Source organism: Hemitrygon akajei, chromosome 6 (genome assembly GCF_048418815.1).
Source record: "Hemitrygon akajei chromosome 6, sHemAka1.3, whole genome shotgun sequence".
NCBI lineage: Eukaryota > Metazoa > Chordata > Chondrichthyes > Myliobatiformes > Dasyatidae > Hemitrygon > Hemitrygon akajei.
The window spans coordinates 179,597,664-179,613,773 of record NC_133129.1 but is presented as its reverse complement, the minus strand read 5'-3'; the positions used below and the strand labels follow the sequence as shown (position 1 = coordinate 179,613,773).

The 16,110-nt window shown below is 40.1% G+C and overlaps 1 protein-coding gene across 3 annotated transcripts in view; it reads right to left on the bottom strand.

Annotated features, from left to right (window-relative positions):
* Positions 1–16,110, bottom strand: part of immp1l (inner mitochondrial membrane peptidase subunit 1) — a 119,549-nt gene that overhangs the window by 44,233 nt on the left and 59,206 nt on the right. For all 3 annotated transcript variants that reach the window (XM_073049849.1, XM_073049850.1, XM_073049851.1), the window contains 3 exons: positions 12,480–12,618; positions 4,858–4,946; positions 4,587–4,713 (listed from right to left, as the gene is read on the bottom strand). In XM_073049849.1, the coding sequence (XP_072905950.1) occupies positions 4,587–4,713; positions 4,858–4,946; positions 12,480–12,599 (336 nt within the window). In that variant the 5' untranslated portion in view covers positions 12,600–12,618. The remainder of the gene's footprint in view (positions 1–4,586; positions 4,714–4,857; positions 4,947–12,479; positions 12,619–16,110) is intronic.

Genomic DNA, 16,110 nt, shown 5'->3' with positions numbered 1-16,110 from the left:
AACTCAAGTCACCTTGTGTTACAGCAATGGTGTGCAGAAGAGCATTTTTGAATGCACAACATGTCAAAACTTGAAGTCGATAGGCTACAGCAGCAAAAGACCATGAACATACTGTCAGTGGTCACTTTAATAGGTACAGGAGGAACCTAATAAAGTGGCCACTGAGTATATATACTTATCCAACAATCCATCTCAAGGAGTAACTTTTGATAATTTTTTTGGAAGGAAATTTATAAATAACCATGTACGTTTTAGCATCAAACAGATACCTCATTAGGTGGGTAACAAACACTAAGGTATTTGAGGTGATTGACACTCTAGTTGAGAGGAACAGACTAAACCCTTTGCTACCCAATATCACACATGAAAAACATCTGCTTTGTACAAAGGACTATCTATGGCCATGGAAATCCATCGTAGCACATTCAGTAAACAGAAAGGGAAGGGAGAGAGAGTTGGAAAAAAAAGAGAAGATGATTGCACAGTGTGGATTATTATCAGTACCTTGATCAGCTGGGCATGTGGGCCAAGGAACGGCAAATGGAGTTTAATCTGGAAATGGCAAAAAAAAATGCCGCCCATTGTGCCATAAGGTGCAAAAAGGAAGAACAACAACAATAAATGAAATAATAAACAGACAGCAGTTATAGATTTCTAGAACTGAGGGATTCTTGAGGAATATATTGTGTGTAGAAGGGAAGTAAAGAAAAAAATCAGGAGGGCAAAAATGGGCCATGAAACATCTTTGGCACGTAAGTTTACGGAAAATCCCAAGTTATACCATAAGTGTATCAGGAGAAAGAAGAGCCAAGGAAAGAGTGGGTCCCCTTAGATATGAATGGTGTAATCTAAGTGTGGAACCAGGCAACATCTGGAACTCACTATCAGAGAGGAGGTGAAATCAGACATAATCAGTATGTTTAAGAGTCATTTACACTGTCACTTGAATAGGCAAAACATAGAGCAGTATAGAACTACTGTGGCCACATAGAAATAATGCAGATGTGGAAAAATGCCAGCATTGATGGTGCCCACATTTATGTTACAGAACCCTGTGACCATAGAAACTGGACTGGCATGCATCTGAAATCAGTGCTGTCAGTGAAATCAGTGAAATAAGTCAGTCAGCTGATATATGGCCCCAGCAGTAGAGGTTTATGTCAAATATAAGACCCAACATTACTGAGAATTAACCAAGTGCATCATCTCTATATTTGACTTAAAAGAATGGCTTCTTTAAGTGTCTTAATCACTTGTTTTGAATACTTTGAATAAAACTGAAAGAGGTGGTAAAACTATACTGATCTGCTAAAGAGAATATAATAAGCAGAAATAATTCATTAAGCAACCAATCTGTTACCATAAAGTTGGAGATTACAGAAAAACAATTAATATAAAGGCAAAGGCTCATCATGTATTTGATGCCTGATGCAAACCAATCAGAAGAATTGTTTTAATCTGTTAAGGGAGTCTCAACATCTCCAATTACACCTGCTGACAAGCAGGGTGTATGTACCATTTGTATAAACCAATATGCACATCAGCTCAGCACTCTAAGCTGTAAACACCACAGGCAGCTGCTTTGTTTGATAGGGAAAATGCTTCGGGGTTAAGTACTGTGCATAACCCTTGCAATCCTCCTGCCACATTCCCCACAACCCACCCCAAAAATCAACAACGTAACTGATCTCCATATACAATTATACTGGCCACTGAAAACCAGAACGAATGAACTATGTCATCTCCAAAATGAATTCTACTACATTGCAAAAATAAACAAACTTCTCCCACATCAGCGACTGCTAGAGCATTAGCAATTTGCAGTGATTGTGAAGAAACTATTGCTGTGAAACAGATGTGCAACTCAAGCTTTTATCACTTTGAGTGACAAGGCAGACAATTCCATGTTTACAGATCGGAGTTGAATAAAGTGACATCAGGCACTCCTCTTGTTTAAGTGACATGCAGGCTTATCCCATCAGCAGTTTATGATGCCGGGAGTATCTTAATCTGGTGATTCTGAATGAAAATGGGAAAATGAACCTGAACCTTTGCAACACTGACCATATGGCTAAACAAGGCCTAAAGCTAAAGCAAATGGTATTAAAAGCAAGGGCAAATAGAAGCGATGTGTTTGGACAAGAAGGATTTTAATTATAATCCCTGATTAAATATCAGTGCTTTTAAAGCCAAAAATATACTGATAGCAATTGATTCTCAAATTAAATATTAACCCCATCTGGTTACTTCAAATAGCCAGGATTTCAATTTTATAATCTATTTACTTGATGAAGTGAGACTTCAGCACTGAAGGGCCATACAATTAATAACCTGCACCAGCCAACTCCAATAAAGTCTATAAAAACAACTTCACAAGCTGCTGCCCAATTCCACTATACCTTGGCATTAAAATTCAAGCAGAGCATGTACAACTAAATCTGTTTCTCAGATTATTTCCTTGAGAAAAACTCTTAAAGTTTTAACTTTGTTCGATGTTTAGCTAGATGTTCACTATCCTGATGTGGAACTATATCACCATTCTACCCCTGCTCCTGGGTCTAAGACGTGGAATTCTTGTCTTTAAAACACTGTTAGTTCAAGAAGATAGCTCACCATCACCTTCTCAAGACAATCAGTGATGGGTATTGAATGACGGTTTTGCCAAAGAAGCCCACATGCCCAAAAATGACTAAGTAAATAAAAATCAATTAATTATTAATACTTAATATTTACATATGTGAATATTATAACACATTTCCAAAGTGTTTCTTTTGATTTCCATTTGCTGGCAGTACAGGTTTCCCCCGCTATCTGAAGGCAGAGTGTTCCTATGAAACCATTCGTAAGCCGAAATGCCGTGAAGTGAAGAAGCAATCACCATTAATTTATATGGGAAAATTTTTTGAGCGTTCCTAGACCCAAAAAATAACCTACCAAATCATACCAAATAACACATAAAACCTAAAATAACACGAACATATAGTAAAAGCAGGAATGATATGATAAATATACAGCCTATATAAAGTAGAAATATTGTATGTATGGTGTAGTTTCACTTATCAAAATCGGGAAGACAGTGAGCTGAAATCGATTTGGAGAAAAAAATCGGCACGTACACACATGCGCACATACATGCATGTGCACACAACTGCCCGCACAAGGCTTCACAGTCACAGCAGTCTTTCTCGGGGTAAACACACGTATAAAACGGGCGTCTTACTTTTCATAAAAGCAAAAACCCTCTTTGGTTAACGAAAACAGGTACTAATGTAGGTCTTTCGTAACAGCGAGCTGTCGTAAAGCGAACGTTTGAAAAACGGGGGCCAACTGCATTTTGAATGAACTAGGTCTTAAGAAATGCACAATTTTCTTTGAAAGAAACAATGTGCAATAAGCTGGATGTCAGGCCTGCACAGCAGACACCTCCCAGTCTTCACCCAGCTAACAGGAATCACCTGCCACTTGCTTCCAACTCATCATCTGCAGCTTATTTAACCCAGCTCTCATCCACAGCCCTTGCTTACTCCTCGAACCAGCCAGCCTCAACCAGTTGCTCCTAACCCTTCAGTTACCTTGTTGCCTAAGGTATTTAGTACCTCTCTTGTTTTGTGGCCCCTTGTGCTTTATTATTTTGCAGTTTATTATTAAAGTTATCTCCATTGCTCTGCTTTTGGATCAATCCTCTTCTACATTCCCTGACATTGGAGGAACTGAGCAGGTCCAAAAGTGTTGCCTGACCTGCTGAGTTCCTCCAGCTTAGGTGTGTTGCTTCATATTTGAACATCTGCATCTTATGTCTACATGTGACTGTGTGAGTTTTCTCTGGGTGCTCCCTTTTCTTCCCACATCCCAACAAAACAGTCACATGAACGTGCAGGACGTGGAGAGATACTGATGCCTTTATCTTTCCTTGAAAAGAGTTAGATGATAGAGATACAATATTGATATTGAGGAGGAATTTCATTCCCCTGATTTAGTCATAAACTTGCTTCTTTTAAAAGCCTAAAACATGGTATATTCAGGCATGTGCACCTTTAAAAGTGCATTGCATTTTTTTCAATATTTATTTATTTGCACTTTAAGAACTGTACACAACACTCCAAATATGGCCTAACCAAATTTTTATACAGCAGTAACTTAACTTTCCCAGCTTCATACTCGACACTGCGACCATTGAAGGCAAGTATGACATACACATTCTTTACGACCATATGTATTTGTGTTGCTATTTTCAAGGAGCCATGAACTTGAGTCCCAAGATTCCTCTGTACATCAGTCCTCCTAATGACCCTGCCATTACAATGATTACTGTGTACTTTTCTGTATAATTAGACATGTAACCACTTTATAAAGACCAAAAGCTGGGGATCATGGAATAGTCCAAATAGATATTTTTAGATCAGGAGTTCCCAACCCCAATCTGAGGTCCACGGACCCTTCGGTTAATGGTAGGGGTCCATGGCATATAAAAGATCAGGAACCTCTGTTTTAGATCATCCTTCAACTGTGTGATGGTGACAAATTCAGATGGATTCATATACAATAATTTTAAGTATTTTTAAGAAGATAACAAAGATAATACTTACATATTTTTGGGTCTTAAAAGCATCCAATGGGCCACTAGTGTATATTTTATCACCCTCCAGACCAATCACTCTTTTGCAGATGTTCATTTTGGGATCATTGGGACTTACAGCAATTATTACATCTCCTCTGCAGACAAATATTGAATGGACTCAGAGAAAACATTTCCACATGCAGATTCAGAACAATTAAAATAAATAAATTTATTAGAAGTTAAGGTTTAATACGTGATTCAGATATTCTGATATTTCTTAGAAATACTTGGGAGCTTACTTTTCAATGCGATAAAAGTGCCGACTGAGTTTCTCTGAGATGATCACATCAGAACCCTTAAGTGTAGGCTCCATGGAAGGACCAGAACACTGGGAAATGAAGAAAAATTTGTATTTTAAAAAAATATTGATTTGTGCATTATAGATAAATTCTAAAGTATTAACAAAGGGCTCTAATTATAAATTGTCAAGGTCTTCCTGAAATCTCACTAAACTATGTTTCTTTTAAATGGACAGAATGACATCTAGGGTGAGTCCTGATGAAAGGTCTCAGCCCAAAATGTTGAGCCTTTATTCTCTCCATAGAGGCTGCCTGACCTGTGAGTTCCTCCACATCTACAGAATGTGTGTGTGTTGATCTGAAGAATCTCTTGTATTTATGACAGTATTGTGACTTTTATTTTTATGGGAGAAATCCCTTCACACTTTTAAAAGGTATCTCCACAAAAAAGGATCTCGTGATCTTGCTCTCCAATCTTCTCCTAATGCATACCCAAAACTAGCAATCAGATGTCTCACAGGAATGCTGAAGGTGCCGTCCTCAGATTTTCTTTCCCATTGTGGTGAAATATTTAACCTGTCCCATAGCTATTACTATTGTTGTTCATTATATAGAAAACCACACACCCAGATATAAACTTCGCCCCTTTGTGCCCACTAAAGGGTACCAATGTGTTAAAATAGTCATGCTTTTGTGATGGACTACATTTGTGATGGACTATGAATTTCAGGATGGCAAACTTTCATCAGATTTCACAGCACGTGCCCAATGCTTCAAACATCGGGAATTAAATTATCATTGCTAATCACACTTGGTGAGCCATTTGTCAAGTCAAGTCAAGTCAAATCAAGTCACTTTTTATTGTCATTTTGACCATAACTGCTGATACAGTACACAGTAAAAATGAGACAATGTTTTTAACTGCTACAATCTATGTGGTCTAATTTTGGAAGCTCTGTCCTTGCCTTGTGTGGCCTAAAAATCTGGCCTTGTCTGTGAGCAGTTTTGGGCTCTTTATCCAAGGAAGGATGTGATGGCATTGGACAGGGTCCAGAGAAGGGTAACAAGAATGATCCTGGGAATGAAAAGGTTAACATATCAGGAACATCTAATGGCTCTGTGCACATACTTACTGGAGTTTCGAAAAGTGAGGGGCGACCTCATAGAAACCTAGCGAATATTAAATGGCCCGGATAGAGTGTATGTGGAGAGGATATGAAGAAACCACAACCAAAGGAGTTGAATGACTTCAGACCTGTTGCCTTGACGTCGCACGTGATGAAGACCATGGAGCGGCTGATAATACAGAATCTGAGGCCACAAACCAGGCACGCCCAGGATCCTCTTCAGTTTGCGTATAAGGAGAAGGTGGGAGTGGAGGATGCTATCACGTACTTGCTGCACAAATCACTCTCTCACCTAGATGGGGTCAGTTGTGCTGTGAGGATTACATTCTTTGACTTCTCCAGTGCCTTTAACACCATCCAGCCCAAGATCTTAAGGCACAAACTAACGGAGATGGGAGTAGACTCTCACATGGTGGATTGGATAGTGGACTACTTGACAGATAGACCTCAGTATGTGCGGTTGGGAGACTGTAGGTCTGACACGGTGGTCAGCAGCACAGGAGCGCCGCAGGGAACCGTACTCTCTCCGGTCCTGTTCACCCTGTACACATCAGACTTCCAATATAACTCGGAGTCCTGCCATGTGCAGAAGTTCGCTGATGACACAGGTCAGTTGTGGAGAGCGCCCTCTTCTTTGTGGTGGCGTTTTGGGGAGGAAGCATTAAGAAGAGGGACGCCTCACGTCTTAATAAGCTGGTAAGGAAGGCGGGCTCTGTCGTGGGCAAAGTACTGGAGAGTTTAACATCGGTAGCTGAGCGAAGGGCGCTGAGTAGGCTACGGTCAATTATGGAAAACTCTGAACATCCTCTACATAGCACCATCCAGAGACAGAGAAGCAGTTTCAGCGACAGGTTACTATCGATGCAATGCTCCTCAGACAGGATGAAGAGGTCAATACTCCCCAATGCCATTAGGCTTTACAATTCTACCGCCAGGACTTAAGAACTTTTTAAAAGCTATTATTAATGCTTTTTGAGATAGTGATTTAGATGCATATCAGATTTTTTACTGAGTTAAGTATTGTATGTAATTAGTTTTGCTACAACAAGTGTATGGGACATTGGAAAAAAAGTTGAATTTCCCCATGGGGATGAATAAAGTATCTATCTATCTATCTATCTGTCGTGGAGGAGTCTAGGACCAGAGGGTACAGCCTCAGAGTACCAGAATGTCCCTTTAAAATAGAGATGAGGAGGAATTTCTTTAGCCAGAGGGTGGTGAATCTACGGAGTTCATTGCCACAGATGGCTGTGGAGGCCATGTCATTGGGTATATTTAAAGTGGAGTTTGATAGATTCTTGATTAGGAAGGGAATCAAAGGATATGGGGAGAAGGCAGGAGAATGGGGTTGAGAGGAATAATAAATCAGCCATGATAGAATTTGTGGAGCACTCAATGGGCCAAATGGCCTAATACTACTCTCTCTATCTTATGGTCTAAATGTGACATGACTTGGTTGACAACCACATAATTTGGTTGACTAGTAGTAATTCTCTGAAATGGTCCAGTGACTCCAGAGGTTATGGCAGCATTGTGGTTTTGTCACTGCACTCACACAAGTTCAATTATTGCTACAATTTAAAATCCATTAATGAAAGAAATCTGGAATAAAAGGCTGGTAGCAATAATACGAAGGATTCATTAATGATCTTTCATCCTCACCCAATCTGGCCAGTATATGGATAGTTTGCAATTGCTCATTAATATGGTCTAGCAAGTTACTAGCTTCCATAAAAACAGCTACATTTGAAATCTTCATCCAAATCACAGATGGAAGTTGTGAACAGCTTGGCTTGAGCATTCATCCCTGTGAATTCCCACTAGATACAGCGTCCCAACCCAAACATGAACCATTTGTACCGATTCTGCTTCTGTCCGTTAACTAATCCTCAATCCCTACAATTAGTTTATCCCCAAGCCCGTAATTTAATGTTCTTCAATAACTACTTGTGTGGAACATTATCAAAGGCCTCTCAAGTACATCACACACATTGGCCCTATCTATTCTGCTAGTTAAAACCCCATAAAATCTTAACAGATCTGTTAAACATGATTAGATTTTTAAAAGTTATGTTGGCATTATCTAATTGCATTATTATATGCAACGTGTCCTGTTACCACACTTTAAATAATAGATTCCAACATTTTTTCTACTACTCATGTCATGTTAACTGTTTTTTCCCATTTTTTCTCTTTCTCTTTCCCATTTTTTTCTCTTTCCCCTTTCTTAAAAAGTGAGGTTAAATCTCCAATCTTTTAACTTATTGTAAATGCTCTACAATCAAATAAATTTTGGAAGATAACCACCAGTATATCCACCATTTCCAAAACTACTTCTTTCAAAAACTTGTGGTGTAGGTAAGTCACTAAATTGGTAAGTTGGTTTATTATAATCAGATGTACCAAGGTACAGTGAAAAATTTGTGCATAATGTCCATACAGATCAATCCATTAGAGCAGTGCATTGAGGTAGTATAAAGTAAAACAATACGAGTGCAAAATGGAATATTGCAATACAAGAAAATGCAGTAGAGTTAGATAATAAGGGGCAAAGCCAGAACAATGTAGATTGTGAGGTCAAGGGGTCCATCTTATCGCAGTAGGTAACCATTCAATAGTCTCATAACAGCAGGGTAGAAGCTATTCTTGAGCCTCATGGTACATGCTTTCAGAAGAATGTCCGAGGTGGGTGGGATCTTTGGTTATGCTGGCTGGTTTACTGAAGCAGAGAGGCAGGCTGGTTTCCATGATGCACTGAGCAATACCCACAACTCTCTGCAGTTTCTTACGGTCATGGGTGGTGTAGCTGTCAGATCAAACCATGATGCAACCGGACGGGATGCTTTCTATGGTGTATTGTTGAAAATTGGTGATGGTCCATTGAGACATGTCAAATTTCTTTAGCCCCCTAAGGAAATACAGTCCATTGTTATGTTTCCTTGGGCATTGCATCTACATAGTTAGACCAGTTCAGGGTGCTAACCATAAGATCCTAAGATATAGGAGCAGAATTAAGCCATTTGGCCCGTTAAGTGTGCTCCACCTCTTCATCATGGCTGATTCATTTCCCTCTCAGCTCCAATCTCCTGCCTTCTACCTGTAACTGTACATGCCTTGACTAATCAAGAATCTATCAACCTCTGCCTTAAGTACACCCAATGATTTGGCTTCCACAGCTGCCTGTGGCAATGAATTCCACAGATTCACCAAACTTTGGCTAAAGGAATTCCTCATCTCTTTTCTAAATGTATGTCCCTCTATTCTGAGGCTGTGCCCTATAGTCCTAGATTATCCCACCAAGGGAAATATCCTCTCCACATCCACTCTGTCCAGACCTTTCAACATTTGATAGGTTTCAACAAGATCCTCCCTCATTCTTCTGAATTCCAGTGAGTATAGGTCAAGAGCCATCAAACGCTCCTCGTATATTAACCCTTTCATTCCTGGAATCATTTTCATGAACCTCCTCTGAACCGTCTCCAATCTACTGGCATGTTCACACTTTGGAACTTGAAATTCTCAACCCTCCAGAGTCAGCACCACTGATGTAAGCAGGAGCCTGTGCACAGTCCCCCTTCTTGAAGTCAATGACCAGCTATTCTGTATTGCTGAAGGAAAGGTTGGTGTCATGACACCATGGCACTAAGCTCTTCATCTTCTTCCTGCACTCCAACTTGTTATTTGCAATATGGCCCACTGCAATGATATAATCTGCAAACTTATAGATGGAGTTATAGCCATACAGTCCCCATCAGCTCATGGGGATTTATTAGTTTCTGATCCCAGTAATTTCTTCAATACTATTATTAGTTTTTACATGTCTTCCCCTGTGACGAGTGACAGTGAAAATTTGTTTAATTTCTCTGCCATCCCTGTTCTCTAGTGCAACTCCAACTGTTTGTAAGGCAGCACTTTAACTTTTTCTAATCTTTATCTCTTCACATTGATATTTAATCCTTCCTGATTATCGATCTTGGAATCCTGCTGATCAACTTTGAGACAAAATACCTGATGATAAAGAGGTTTACTACAATGTAAACCCCATGGATCTCAACAGTTTCCATCAGCTCTCACAGAAAGAAACACACCACATTCCTGTGCAATTTATGTATTTAATTTATTTATTTTTACTATAACAGGAGGCTAGATAAACTAGGGCTGTTTTCTCTGAAGCATCGGAGGCTGAGGGGAGATCAGATAAAGGTTAAACAAGATTATGAGAGGTATCGATAGAGTGGACAGAGAGTATCTGTTTCACAGATTTGAAATGTCTAATACCAGAGGGCATGCACTGAAGGTGAGAGGGGTTAGGTTCAAGGGGGATGTGAGGGGTAAGTTTTTTACTCAGAGAGTCATGGATGCCTGGTATGAAGGTAGAGGCAAATACATCCGAGGTTTTTAAGAGACATTTGGATAAGCACATAGATGTAAGGAAGATATTAGGATATGGACATGGTGTAGTGTTTGGGAGTTTATGATTTGATTTTTAGCTGGTTTCTATGCTGTACTGTTCTGTGCGCTATGTTCATGATGAATAATACTTGTGCTTGGATTTACAGTATGCGATCAACCTTAACATTTCTGGCTCAGAGCTAATTCTTTAATTTCTCTTAATTCAAGGAAACATTTAATTTGAGAGTATAAGGAAGCAATTGGGCTATCAGAAAGCAGTTGGAATCTTCCCACAGAAATGGCAAAACAAAATAGAAACTGGAAGGATATTTGCAACAACAGAGCATTGACATGAGCAATGTTTTATGATGGAGACTGGGGAAAATCCAAAAGTGCAGACTTTTTAGCAGAAGGCAGCTTGTTTGTTGACTCTTGGAATGGAAATATATCTAACAAATGCCTAAACCACCAAAAAGAAGAAAGTGAAAATATTTTCTTAATTCCAGATCAGCAAATGTCATAGTTGACTGTCTTACAAACTTACCCCTGAATTTGACAACACACACAAAATGCTGGTGGAACACAACAGGCCAGGCAGCATCTATAAGGAGAAGCACTGTCGACGTTTCGGGCTGAGACCCTTCATCAGGACTAACTGAAAGGAGAGATACTAAGAGATTTGAAAGTAGTGGGGGGAGGGGGAAATGCAAAATGATAGGAGAAGACCGGAGGGGGTGGGATGAAGCTAAGAGCTGGAAAGGTGATTGGCGAAAGTGATACAGAGCTGGAGAAGGGAAAGGATCATGGGACGGGAGGCCTCGGGAGAAAGAAAGGGGGGGGGAAGCACCAGAGGGGGATGAAGAACAGGCAGAGTGATGGGCAGAGAGAGAGAAAAAAAAACAACTAAATATGTCAGGGATGGGGTAAGAAGGGGAGGAGGGGCATTAACGGTGCTCCCGGTGTGGCATTTTATATATCGGTGAGACCCGACGCAGACTGGGAGACTTTCGCTGAACACCTACGCTCGGTCCGTCAGAGAAAGCAGGATCTCCCAGTGGCCACACATTTTAATTCCATGTCCCATTCCCATTCTGATATGTCTATCCATGGCCTCCTCTACTGTCAAAATGAATCCAAACTCAGGTTGGAGGGACAACACCTTATATACCGGCTGGGTAGCCTCCAACCTAATGGCATGAACATTGACTTCTCTAATTTCCGTTAATGCCCCTCCTTCCCTTCTTACCCCATCCCTGACATATTTAGTTTTTTTCTCTCTCTCTCCCCATCACTCTGCCTGTTCTCTATCTTCCTCTGGTGCTTCCCCCCCCCCCCCCCACCCCTTTCTTTCTCCCGAGGCCTCCCGTCCCATGATCCTTTCCCTTCTCCAGCACTGTATCACTTTTGCCAATCACCTTTCCAGCTCTTAGCTTCATCTCACCCCCTCCGGTCTTCTCCTATCATTTTGCATTTCCCCCTCCCCCCACTACTTTCAAATCTCTTCGTATCTCTCCTTTCAGTTAGTCCTGACGAAGGGTCTCGGCCCAAAACGTCGACAGTGCTTCTCCTTATAGATGCTGCCTGGCCTGCTGTGTTCCACCAGCATTTTGTGTCTGTTGTTTGAATTTCCAGCATCTGCAGATTTCCTCGTGTTTGCCCTGAATTTGACATTTTTTTGTAATAGCCCATTGTTAAAGTACACACTGGTATGGCATAGTGGAAAGAAAATGGGTGACACAACCCATACAAGTGGTGAACTAGCAACCTTAGCTATACAACTACCCTGATAAAGAATTTAAGTTGCTTTACCTGTGGCAATAACCTAAGTATGCTGTAAGATCCCAAGCAAAGCGTAGAATGAAAACAATAAATGTCAAGGTATAATTTAAAAATATTATTGTTATCCAAAATTGCTTTATAACAATTTTTCTTTTGTTCTAGTTGAAGAATATGTGAGTAAGTATTATCAAATATTCCAAAAAATCTAAGACAAAACTTATTAGCTTCTATAACTATGCAGAGTAGTTTTTGATTTTCTGGAAATTTAGACAAAATATTAGATAACATTAAAATAGTTATTGCAAAGAAGGGCAAGATACATACCATAACAATCTCTCCTAAGTATTCAAAGGTACAGTGAGCAATGCAACCATACTGAATTGTAAAGCCTGTGAAACCCAGCACTTTGCCAAAGACTCTTCCTAGCATGCTAGTTCCCTTCATGGATGTCAACCTCAGAATCCTGCAAGAATGAAGACAATGCTGTCACATCACTGTAAAAATGCTTCATCAATATCAGTCATTAATTGAATTTTTGTTAATATGAAATTATACTTGCTATGCAAAAATGCTCAGTTACCAAATTATCAATGTCAGTTATCAATTACCAGAAATTTTCCATATTAAATGTTAACGCATAAAACAAAGGAACTGCTGATTCCATTAAATGAAGTATGACATGATGAACCAGTGTAACTTACTCTTTTCACTACAACAATAGAGTCATAGTCATAGAGAAACACAGCACAGAAACAAGCCCTTCAGCCCATCTAGTCCATGCCAAATCATTTTAACTGCCTACTCCCATTGACCTGCAGCAAGACCATAACCCTCCATACCCCTACCATCAATGTACCTATCCAACCTCATCTTAAATGCTGAAATCAAGCTTGCATGCAACCACTTGTGCTGGCAGAGCATTCTACACTCTCATGACCCTCTGAGTGAATGTTTCCTCTCATGTTCCCCTTAAACTTTTCACCCTTAAGTGACTTCTAGTTGTAGTCTCACTCAAACTCAGTGGAAAAAGCCTGCTTGCATTTACCCTCTCTATAGCCCTCATAATTTTGCATAGCTCTATTAAATCTCCTTTCAATCTTTTACGTTTTAACGAATACAGTCCCAATCTATTCAATCTTTCCTTATAACTCAGGTCCTCCAGACCCGGCAACATCCTTGCATATTTCTCTGTACTCTTTCAACCTTGTTTGCATCTTTCTGGTAAGTAGGTGACCATAGGATGCATTACACAAAACTGTTAAAACTATTGTGTTTCATTTGAATATCCAGCCTAGAAAACAAATGAATAACACAGTAAATGTGCAGGAATTTAAGTATGATCTCCTCTGCAGCTACACTTACTGAATTTGTCCTTGACATCATAGGGTAAACATTTTCAAACTAGGTGTCCAGCCACAAATAACTTCACAACATATGATGGTCTTACCACCCATCAGGACCAGGTAGACAAGTCCCTGGTCGGATGCATCATGATAGGATGCATCCTGAGGCACTGAAAGAAATGACAGGTTAAATATTACATAATACTAATAATGTATTATGTATGTTATACATTAATATACATAATGCATTATGCATATTAATATATACATAATATATACATTTGTGATAATTTACCAAAATTCTCTGGACTCTGGTCAAGTCTCAGCAGATCAGAAGACAGTGAACGTCACACCACTGTTCAAAATAGGATGAAAGCAAAATGCAGACAACTATAGGCCAGTTATCTGTAATCAGGAAAATGCCTGAAGTATCATTAAAGAAGAAATGGTGAACATCTGGATAGAAATGGTTCAGTCAGGCAGACACAGCAAGGATTCATGAAGGACAGGCCCTGGTTGAAAAACTTATTGGAGTTGTTTGAGGATATAATGAGCTCATTGGTTAAAGGGAAACAGGTGGATGTTGTATACTTGGACTTCCAGAAGGAGTGTGATATGCTGCAGAATAAAAGACTTATCCATAAGATGGATGCATGGAGTTGCGGGTAATGTATTAGTCATAGAACAATATTATTAGCATGTTAGGTGTAATTAATATTAGCATGAATAGAGCATTGGTTAAACAACAAAAACAAAGAGTTGGGATAAATGGATGTTTTTGTGGTTGGTAGTCAGTGGTGAGCAGAGTGCCACAGGGGTTTGTGCCTGGCCTGCAACTGATCATGATATACTGTAGGTTAATGATTTGGAAAAGGAGTGTAGCATATCTACGGTTGCTAACTGAGCGGAGAAGCAAATTGTGCAGAGGATATGGAGAGTCTGCAGAGAGATATTGTTGGATTAAGTGTATGGGCAAGGGTCTAGAAGGCCAGATTACTATTTAAAGGGTGAAAGACTGCAACATGCTATTGTGCAAAGTACTTGTGCATGGATTGCAAATGGTTGGTTTGGAGGTGCAACAGGTTATTAAGAGGACAAATGGAATGTTGATCTTTCTTTGCTAGAGGATTGAATTTAAGAGTAGGGCGGCTATGGTACAACTGTACAGGGTACCAGTGTGGGTGCACACGGAGTAGTGCATGCAGCTTTGGTTCCTGGATTTGTGAAAAGACATACTGTATTGTGAGGTGGAGTTCAGGATGTTCACAAGGTTGAGTCTAGCGACAGGCTGGTAGAACTGATTCCACAGCCAGATCGGCCATGATCTTATTGAATGGCAGAACAGGCCATTTACAATTTAGTATTCCCAGTGTCCTGCTCGCAAATGTGTTACCTAAGAGTCTGGATGGGGAGTTGTGATTCAGGTGTGGGTTATGTTGTGAAGATTGGAGATCGAGACCTGGTTGTATGGGTGGGTGGGGGGGAGGGCAATGGCAGAGGGGCAAAGGGATGAGGTCAGATGGTGGAGAAAGTATGACAAATGCAGAAAGGATCTGAGTTTCACTGAAGAATCTAAATGGAGTAGGCGCAAAGAACACAGGTGATTCATGCTTCAGGTGCATGATTACATTTCTCGTGTGTAAAACAAGCCCAATATTTATCATTGTCTTTCACTTCAGGAAAAAAAATAATCAATATTCAACTGCATAAGACAAGAAATGAAATGGTGATATGTCATTAAATTCCTTGGCAATTTGTTTTATGTGATTATGTCCTGTGCTCGACTGCTAGCCCTCTGTAGAGACAGAATGGTTTTCCATTTATCTCTCTCTCTCTCTCTCTAGATATCCCTTTTAGCTGGGTTATATGCTAAATAAATGGATGTCTTTACTAAAATCTTTAGTAATACAATAAAGGTGTGTCCCTTTATTGCTGTAATTTTGAATATAATAATGGCTTTGCCTGTTGCTTGGCGGCTGGGGCCGGGGTCAAAGCACTCGGCAGAGATGGTGCTCGGTGCTCGGTGTTGGAGGCTCGAAGTTTTCGGACGGACTCAGAGTTGGCTGTGGTCGGGTGCTTCTGGGGGCTGTATCGGCAAGGTTGTGGCACTGGAGGTTCATGGCAGGAAGAGTTTTTCTTACTTCTACCGTCTGCGTGAGATGATGGGCTGTTGGGACTTTGAGACTTTTTTTTACCGTGCCATGGTCTGCTCTTTATCAGATTACGGTATTGCTTTGCACTGTTGGAACTATATGTTAAATTATGTGGTTTTTGTCAGTTAGTCTTTTATCAATTATGGTATTGTCTGCACTGTTGTAACTAAATGTTATAATTATGTGATTTTTGTCAGTCTTTTATCAATTATGGTATTGTCTGCACTGTTGCAACTAAATGTTAACTATAACTATGTGGTTTTGTGTAGGTTTTTGGTTTGTTGGGTGGTAGTGCTGGTCTCTTGGCTTGGTGTGTCTGGGTAGTCTTGTTTTGTCTGACGGATTTGGAGTTCCTTTCCGGGGAACGTGCTAAGATGGTAGCGCGATATTGATACCCAGCAGCCTCTCCGGACTCTGGATTGGGGACTACCAAACGTTATGTGGTTTTTCTTGTGTGGT